This window comes from Cyprinodon variegatus, unplaced genomic scaffold, assembly GCF_000732505.1.
Source record: "Cyprinodon variegatus isolate N-32 unplaced genomic scaffold, C_variegatus-1.0 Scaffold25, whole genome shotgun sequence".
NCBI classification, from domain to species: Eukaryota; Metazoa; Chordata; class Actinopteri; order Cyprinodontiformes; family Cyprinodontidae; genus Cyprinodon; species Cyprinodon variegatus.
Window position 1 is genome coordinate 2,199,212 of NW_015150478.1, and position 10,187 is coordinate 2,209,398.

General features: G+C 37.3%; 1 protein-coding gene across 4 annotated transcripts in view; it reads right to left on the reverse strand.

Annotated features, from left to right (window-relative positions):
• ccdc85c (coiled-coil domain containing 85C) overlaps positions 1–10,187 on the reverse strand; it is a 60,592-nt gene that overhangs the window by 14,429 nt on the left and 35,976 nt on the right. For 2 of the 4 annotated variants that reach the window (XM_015394815.1, XM_015394807.1), the window contains exons 2-3: positions 6,299–6,378; positions 3,413–3,454 (exon numbers count right to left, since the gene is read on the reverse strand). In XM_015394815.1, the coding sequence (XP_015250301.1) occupies positions 3,413–3,454; positions 6,299–6,378 (122 nt within the window). The remainder of the gene's footprint in view (positions 1–3,412; positions 3,455–6,298; positions 6,379–10,187) is intronic. The other 2 variants (XM_015394831.1, XM_015394823.1) reach the window with 1 other exon arrangement.

Below are 10,187 nucleotides of genomic sequence, written 5' to 3' on the forward strand. Positions count from 1 at the left end.
TGTATTTTATCCTAACAACCTGTTTTTAACATGATAAATGTAAAAGAAACAAAGGGAGGGGGGTAATGCTTTCAGAAAGCTGCCCTGGCCCAGGAAAAGGTTAACACAGTAAAAAGCATCTGGAAATGCAGTGGCTTATGTAAGTATTGCAAGATGCACTCCCAGTTATGACAGTCAGTATTTCTATAGGAAGTCAAACTATAGGCAGTAGAATTTGTATCATCTGAATCTGCTGAAACTGAAATATTATGTTACTTTTCTTGTCAACAATCAAGAACAATCATGTGAAAGCAAAGTTTGAGTGGCTCTATAATATGATAAGCAGTAATACACAGTAATAAGCAAGCATGTTAGAGAACACAAAAAACAACTATTGGATATTTTTAAGTTTTGTTTTTGTTACACCAACTTTTGGTTTCTTTTATGAATACAGAGCAGCTTTGCCTCTGAAGTCATTCCATTTGGCAATCCATTCCAGTAAACATTTCTCCACAAACCTGGCCTACGAGCTCAGCATTCCCCAAATAAGAGGCTATTGTTCTCTATTAGCTGAAAGCAAGTTTCAATCAACCTATTTTACTGTTTAGGAAGTTAGGTAATATGTCAACTGACTCAGCTAATCCACTCTAGCCTTTCTGTCTCTGAGGATGTAGTCATCAAGAGGGAACAGGAAAAAAAAATTAGATGCTTTCCCCTCTTTCAAAGAAATTTCTCTCCCTTAAATCAGTTTATCTTCAAACTGACATTTTTTGTTATTCAGTTACACTCACACGCCAGTTGTCAGCCATGCGCTATGTATACATGGATCCACCTGTGTTGCTCCCATACGTTTAATTATTCAGCCCACCAGACGTCTCGACAAGCATGAACAAGCCAGTGTGGTTTATGCACCAAAGCACGATGTAGCATTCATTCACCTGGAGTACTGAGTACTGAACATGGTGCAGTGCAAATCCAAGGACAGACTAAGGTTTTTCCAACTAAGGAAAGTCACATGTACACAGCAGGACCACTGGTGTAATTCATTAGCAGAACATGCTGGAGGCACATAAAAAAGGACTGGACACAGAAGCAACACTTGCTGCAAGAAAATGTTTTTGTAATACCTAAAAAAAAAAAAAAAAAAAAAAAAAAAAAAAAACATTTAAACAGGGATTTTTGATTTGGAAATACAATTTGTCTCTCAGGCAGAGTTGCAGTCAGTCATGTTGGAACTGCAATGATCATATTTAAAGTGGGGGGCTGCATCTATAATACTTTATAAAATATAAAAAAGGGGTACATTTATGCAGGAAATGGTTTTAATTATGGAATGAATATGTAAACAAAAGATAACATTAAATCCAGATGGTATGTTACAAAAAAATAAAAAATAAGTGACTATACATGGACTACGTTTAGTCAGAACTAAACTTGTGGACTAAAAGGATGGTTATACTCCTGCAGCAGTGTCGCAGTGAGCTTGTCACAGATATTTCTGATTTATGCCCAATATTGATGCGTGGTCTATACTATGTTATTCCACGCCACAACTCAAGAGGGATAGTCACGGACTAGCTGTGGGTCTAGATACAGCCAAGGTGGTGAGGAAGTGTGGGCAAGTTTATGCGACAACGGAGGGACATGAGAGCGAAAAAAAACGGGGATCCAGGTGGGTAAAGGGTCCCAGCGTTCTCGCGCACCTCGCTCTTCCAGCTGCTCCATCTTCACAAGTCGTTTTCCACGATGGCGGTCATACAAACAAAACAAGCCGGCAATGTACCAAACAGGAAATACGCATAGTGTAGAGCGGATGTAGATTTGACCAATCAGACGCCTCCTGTCTGCGGTCAACTACAATTTTGGAGAGGTGCAGCAGAGTGTCTGCGAAAAAAGGCGGGGGCACATTTGCATTCACTGCAACACACGCACAGACGACCTGGTTTCTGAGTATAAATCAGCCTTAAGACTGCGCCACAGCAATCGCCACAGCAATCAACATGGATTCTCTCTTTAGGTGCTTGAGGAAGTCTCATATGGTGAAATTGAAACAGAGACGATCTCCAAATAGATTACTTAGCAACACCACGGCATCAATGAACATGAATTCCCACCTGGGTAAAGAGGCACACACCTCCAAATTGTGCCTATGTTTGCTTGTCAAGGGAAATGGCATGTTCACCAGATTTAAGTTAACAGCAGCTGTCTAGATTTACACTGGAGACAAAGCCTGTGCAAAGAATAAGGGGTTCAAGGAATGAAAGGTGTGAGAATGAGATTTACAGGTAATCATACCAAGAAGAAAGCCAACATCATGACAATTCTTCAGAAACTAGAAATGATGCCAACTTCTTTTAGTAATCTGTGTGGTTGCTAAGGTGTGGTTGCTTTTTTTAACTGTAGGAAATCTAAGCACTGAGCTGGAAAACAGAGAAAAAAGTTATTTTTTAATGCTTTGTTTGATAGATTTACATGAATCCCACATCAGAAAAGTTTAAACAAAATAAGAAAATTGTCAAGTTTCAAGTTTGCTTTTCCAATAAGTCTAAAATATTTCCTCCACTACGGTCTCAAAATGAAACCGGTTTTACCAGTTGTTGCTGAGGTTGACTGTGAAATGACAAAGTGCAGTGCCAATTGATGAATCACAAACACTTGTGTGTTGAGTGAATCATTATGTATGGGGTCATCATGATAAGAAAAGGTGTAGATAACCTTTACTAACTTATCTATGGGATGGAAGAGTTGGACTCAAACCAAACAAAGCTGGGTTTGGGTCTATCTGGTAAACAATTTATTTTGGATTTAACAGCAACATGTGAATTTGGTGTGGACCCAAGTGGACAAAGCAAATGGCTTTATTTTCACTCCTTGTTTGTTTTTATTTAGCCCTACTCTTCTTTTTTTAACACCATTACTTCTGGGGTAGAATTACTATTCCCCTCACCTGCATGCATAACTATTAAAATGCCTATTTCACCTGTCTGCTTTCATCTTTAACAAACATGTCTGTGCACATACTACCTTCAGCTGCATGTAGATGTAGCCTTAACCTACATTTATTCCACAATAAGTGGCCAAAACCCCCAAACACTGGGGTCACGGTTGATAAGACCAGGCATAGATAAAGTACAGATTTCCCCTCAGGAGGTCCAGAATGTTTTTGCTTGCATTTAGAAAGTAAGAAACTACCATTATGGCCATCTGAGAACAGAGGCAAAAAACAAAAAAAACACCCATAACCCTAAAACATTTAGTAAACTTTTATATGGTGCAATTGTTGCTTTGTGTCCATCCTTTAGGAAGTAGAAAGTTTCAAGCTCAAAGCTGTAAAGAGTCCCATCACCAAACATTTAGAAGAATGAAGAAGAGGCCCAAAGAGTTGGTGAATAGTAGAGCCAACATTTATAATGATGACATTTCAAAAAGTTACCTGTTTCATCTGTATCTGTGATAAGCTATAGCGGTTTTGGGCCTAGGGAGAAAAACACAACGTGTAGAATTATTGCATTGTTCTTTTTCCTGTTTTTTTTTTTTACTGAAACATCTTAAAGCTTTCAATGTTCTTTTATCTTTCAATGACATCATTTAAAGCATTTTTTTTTAGAATTGTGTGTGATATACCAACATAAGTGGGCATTTGTGAAGTAGGAAAGAAAGGATTCCTATTAATTATTTATACTCTAAAAAGTGTGATGAGCATTTTTATTTCTTTGCATTAATCTTCATCACAAAGTGCAAAAGTTATGGATGGTAAGAGGAGAGTTGGATGATAAAACAATTGTGCAAGATTTGAACAGCTTCATGGTTAACAGTTTATCCTGAAACAGAAAAGTAACTGACATTTTAACGCACAATCTAGTTCATTTATTTAAAACCTGCACAGAAAACCTAATGAACAAAATCAAAACACATTGACCTACATGGTTTGAAAAAGGTGATGAATGAAGCAGAAGCTTATTACAGTTTAAATCCCTCCACTCACCATCTATCTACACAAAGAAAGGCCAGGCAGTTTTCTGACGCCACACCCTTCTCCTTTTATTGGCATGCTTTCCGCTGAGGAAATCAGTCTCTCTCCTCCCAATATTTCACCATTACATTTTATTTGAACCCTCTTCTAAATTTACTACTACAAAAAAAGATTTTTCCTCCTCTGTTTAGTGATTTCATAAAATCACTCCCCACACTGAAATGTAGGAGGATTTTAAAGTAGAACTTAAGTACGGTAGTAGATGGACACCTCTATCACAGAAAATAATTTTGCACATTTGCAGAAAAACTTAATCCCTAAACATAATATGAGCAATTATACAGTTTTCAAATTATGCAATTTTAATGAACTCTTTTTCCAAAAAGAATATTATTATAATAGTTATATTGTTCTCTTTGAACAATCTTATATGCCAATTTTTGCAGTATACCGGTAATTAAAGGCAATAACTTTGATTTATAGCAATTCCCCCAGACTTATACGCAATTAAAAATATGGCAACATAAATGTATGGTAAATTATACCCAGGTCACTGTGGCTAAGAACATGACAAGCATGCTTTATATTGCCCGCACATTTGGCAACAATTGTTCACAAAAAACTACTAATATTGAAGTTCTCTTTTATCACAGGATTGTGCTTCCGTTAACCAAATAGAAATATTTTGGCTTCCAAATACTAGGACTGCATGAGGATCAAATATGTATTTCGCTATAACTAATATTCTTCTCACTTTTTCTTCTATTCCACCCCTCTCTGTGAATTTTTTACATTGAAATCAATAGCAAAACCAAACAGGTAAATGTCTGTTCTTTACCTGCAGAGCATCAATGCATGCTCCTTAAATTGTCCTTATGGCCTCTTTAAACAGCCCTGTGAGTCGGTGATGGGTATATTACAATGGTAGGTACAATTTGATATATTGTGCAGTTCTCCAAGGAATGCATCATCCAAAGCATTGAACATGGTGGTGGAAGCATCAGGCTGTGGGGATGTTCTATTTTTGTTTTTCCCACAGTGACAGGAAATACCTGTTAGAGGCTACAAAAGACTTAAGACTGGGGTGGAGGTTCACTCTTTATCAGACAATGGTACTAAACAGCCATGGCAAGGTTATGATCATAGCATATGCAAGTGCTTAAATGGTACGTTTAAAAACAAAACTAAAACTAAACAGTGGATAATTAAAATGAAAGTTCACAGAAACCCTTCCATTCAATTTGGCTTTATTTGAACTATTTGCAAAGCAGAGGGGAAAGAAAACTCAGTCTGTAGATTTGCAATGACTTGAAGCTTCACCTGCAGCAAAATATGGGTTTTAAATAACTGTATCATATATTTTCAAAGTAAAAAAAAAAAAAAAAAACTCTTTTTATTTGGTCCCTCCCATATACTTTCCCTAAAATACTTTAAAGTTCCTGGTTGGAAAGTCAAAAGTGTGGAAAAGTTCACCAGCTAAAAAAAGCCTCATTCTATTGCTTCATTATTCATGTGAGGCAATCTTTTGCACCTCACAATAACATTTATAAAATGATTATGATATAATTATTACTCCCGCCTACACATAAATCTGCTGGGACATAATTATTGATGCGGGAATAAGTAAAAAAAGAGAAAAAAAAAAAAACGCTTTTAAGCCTGGAAAATCGACCTCAGTTTGACTGTCTTTATCCTGGCTGGTATTCAAATGAGCTACAGATCATAAACCCCCATGATAAAATGATAATGCTCGTCTATGTCTTTTGATGACATCTTTGCCAATAATGAATGACTGTTCTTTGGATGATTTAAACTTTTATCCCCCTCGAAGGGCTAATTAGTGTCTCTGTTTTAGTGCAGTGTGGGTAAACACACCTCTGCAGACTGACATGTGACCTCCTGGTGAACTATACTGCAGTACCCCCACCTCTCCCTCACTCCACACTTTAAATCCTCTGAATTTGAGAGAAGTCAACATGAGGTCAACTTTGAGGGAAAAAAAGATGGGGGAAATAACTTTTCCTCAGTAACTGTCATTTAATGCTTCCCTCTTTTTATTTTTTTCCTTCTGCCTCTCATCTTTCCTCCGCTTCCCCAGCTCTCAGATGGGGCTAGCATCACTGCTGGCAGCTGAAGATTATGGGCTCCCTATAAATTAAACATGGATACACATATTCTGCAACTAACAAGCCAGCATGTTATAAGAGTATCTCTCCATAGAAGATCAGGCGAGCTTATTATGTCCTCATAGCTGCCGATTACATGTTTTGGACGAGTTGGACAAGTTTGGGTAAAATTCAGACGCTCGTTATAGGGCATGCTTGGATACGCATGTTTGTGTCTCACCTGAGAGAGGAGCTTATTGTTATCGTCCTCCAATATCCGGACCTTCGTCTCCAGCTGCCTGATGTAGTTGGTGGAGGAATCTGAAAACATAACGGAGGAGAAGGGATTAGCATTTCAAAGACCTCGAGCGGAATAAAAGGCAGGCAGACAAGTGAGGCAGAAAAAGGTTGCTACACAAATAAAACCACAAAAAAAAAACTCCCAAAAGAACTCTTTCTGCAAGAGTGCTCTCCAAGTGGTTTAGTCTAGGATTTAAGCAACTGCACTTATGAGCACAACAGAGAACTGACCTTTTACTTTCAAAATAGCTCCCCGGGATTAAACCCCAACTCAAAACAATGTGGACTTTTTGCGTTTTGCTAAATAAAGGTTTATCCAAACAACGCTGCAATAACACAATGCTTTCAAAGCACAACTAAAGTATTATGGACAGATTAGTTACAGTTTAAGGTATACCAAGGTTTTAAAAGGGTACAGTTTCAAAATCAAGGTTTCATCACCCAGTTTTAAGATATGGTCAAAGTCAAAACTACTTCTTTATTTTTTTTTATTATCCCAGCATGTTTGGAGGGGATGCCCCTCCCTCACCTGTTACTACGTACTGCCAGTTAGCGTGTTTAAAGAGGACTACTACAGTACTCACTTTCTGTTTTTAAAATATATGAACCATCATGGCTTTGCATTTTTGCGGTAAAGGCAACCTTTTAATAAGGTTACTTTATTTTAAACCTGATAAGCTAGAAGTGACTCTTTAAACCTGCACAACAAATCTAAGATGAGTATCTTATGAACCATTGCTTTAAACTCTTATTTTATTTATTGATTTGTGTACCATCCTACGATACAATAGAAACAAATAATCCTATGTTCCACTTTTAAATTAGTTCAAAAATACAGGGATATCTCGATACAACTTATTAATTTCCATAACGATACCAATATTTCAGCATTGAATATTGACCAATACCAATATTGACCTAATACAAAAACCAGGATGTGTAACACACACTTTTATTCGATTTTTTGTAGGGTGGGATGTTAGAAAAGGCAAACGGAGAAAAACAGTCAACAAAAATAGGTTTGAGAACAACAAACCAATTCATAATTATTGAGTTACACAAACTTCAAACAGCAGTGGAGTGTCTATCAGCATGCTCTAAGTCTCTAATATCATACCAATATATAATATATATTTATTCATATTTATTAAATGCTGATATTAGTTTTATCCCAATATTAGTTTTTTGGCTGTCGGACCAATTTCCAATATCAATATCGGATCAGGACATGTCCGTTAAAATACATCAGAATCTCTAAAACAGACCTAATGCAGTGCTGCTGCAAGTTAAACAGGATTTTTGAGGAACTAATAATACTTTCATTACTCATCATTAATTGATGCTTATTCCTAAGAGAACTTACTCCATACTGTAGATGCATCAACTAAATAAATCAGCATCAACTATCAGTATAGGCCAATATTATCTCATCATATCGGTATCAGTCCCATCAGTAAAACTGGGCCGATATTAATAACCAGATTCAGTTTCATCCTGCTGCAATTTGTGTTTTGGTAGGAAGAAGGGAGAAGGTTGGTATTTGTCTGGACATGTTACATTGATTGCAATGCTTCCCAGGATTATGGGGTGTTTAACTGAAGCGGAAAAGAAAAATAATTGGTGAACTGTTTTTTTTTTTTAAACGGTGTTAAAGGGTTAGTCAGATATATAATATCTTTAAGCATTGTTAATCGGCCATAATAGCAACTTTTCTCGTTGGTGCTTTCCTACTTGTTATTGTTCTACTCTTCAGCCAGCTGGGTTGCCTTAAGCAAAAGATGAACATTATTTTATAAAATAAAAAGAAACCCCCTCATAATACTTTTTGTAACTGTCAGCCCTTAAAAAAGCAATTCAAGTAAAACTATTTTTCTGTGCTTTTTTTCCTGTTTGCCAGCTGTTGCACCAAGACCATTGGCCTAATAAATCATAGATCAACAGTAACATATAATTAATTAGCCTTCCAACGCTGACCAACACCATCTATGTTGTTTTTAGTTATTCTTAACCACCTAAAGGCCCCACACATTTTCTGCTCAACTCCTTAAGTATCAGGACGGCCAATTATCAGACAACCCTTTTACATAGCAGCGTTTTTATGCTTAACTGAAACAGGCTTAGTAAGTTTAAGTCAGAGGGAAGGAGCTGTGTTTGACTTGATAGGTGACACAGAGCCTGCTATCTAAAAAGGTCTATTTAATCTAGAGAGATAAAAGCAAAGGTAGGAGGAGGAGCAGAAATGCAGACACATTTCCCTCTGTTTACCTAGTGGGATTACAGTGGGACTGTTAGAGGGCTAAGCTAAGGTGAAGTGTTGAGGATAAGAGCACGATGCTGCTGCAGGGTAAAAACTAACTATCCATCAGTGAGGTGAGACTGACATTGTTTACATTGAAATACTCTGCAGCAGATTGACAAGCCTGTGGGAATTATTGCACAGCTATTATATACAGGAGGGCATCGAAGGACTGACAGTCAGCAAAACACTCCATGTATTTGGTTTTCTATTTAAATATATTAATGTGAAATACAATATGTCTGGCATAAATCTTACCACAAATAGATTCACTGAAAAAAGATTTGGCACAAAGAAAGAAGACAGAAGTATTTACATGGCTTGAATCTTTTCAAAAATTGTTGTTCCAGCAACATAATTTAATCCAGATTTCATTTTCACACTAACACAAAGTTGTGCATGAAGAAGGAAAATTAGTTGTTTTTTTTTGTTCTACCAGTAAAAATAAGAAAAATGCGCCTTGTAATTATATTCCTCTATACTATATATAGCCATGTTTATGGAAGATTTCCATCGACTTTGCTAATCTGAGATTAAAATTCTTGACTACGGTATTCTTCTTTGCAAGCATCACAAACCCAGTGAGACTGGATTGAGAACATCAATCATTTAGGTATAGACTTTAAATTGGGTTATTTCAACACATAAATATGCTTCGATTTAATCTATTATTCTGATGAGGATGTAGCTCTGACAGGTTTTCTTTGAGTATTTGGTCGGATTCATTTTGAAATCAAGTCTCACAATCTGCATGTCCCTCTTATAAGCAGCTCCCAATGGCTCTTAACTAAAGATTGCTTCCTGTCAGTCTTCCACTAAGGTCTGGTTTGTCGACAGTCATCTGAGTGCCTGCTTTACAGCTAACCTGTCAGCAAATGTTCCAAACCTGAGCTCTGGATCTTTAAAATCCAAGTCCTCATTTAAAGTCCAAGTCCGGATTTAAACCCTGCTTTTTTCCTGACCCCTCTTTGCTGTTCTGTTCCCCATAACAATGTTTGTTCATTAATGTTCTTTAACAAACCTGATGTATTCACGGAGTAGCTGAACTTTTACAGAGAATAAATCACACATGAGTTACAAAGGCTATTGGTTGTGCTTGGTTTTATTGTGAGGTATCAGATTAAAGGGGGCAGAACACAAACGGATGCCATATTTTTTAGAAAGTATTTTGTTTTTTTCTTTTTTTTTAAATCTAAAATGATGTGACAATATGTGAACTGGAGTTCAAGGGCAGCGGATCCTTTTGTGAGTCACAACAGATGCATTTAGAGTCTGCCCCCTTGACTTTTACAAATAGTCCGTGCAGCTTGTTAACCGACGGTTGGATACCTACAGCAGGAGGTTAGGGCGCTCAGAGTTGGTAATCCTCTCTAACTGCCTTGTGACCCTCTAATCTGTAGTCATCTGCTGCCCTGACCTGCAGCCAGATCTCAAGCCGATTAGGATGGAGGCTCCTCAGCCTTCAGTCATCACCAGCACGCTAAAGTGAAGCAAAGTGAAGCGGGATGACTCTGAAATGGGAGGGGGATGTGGG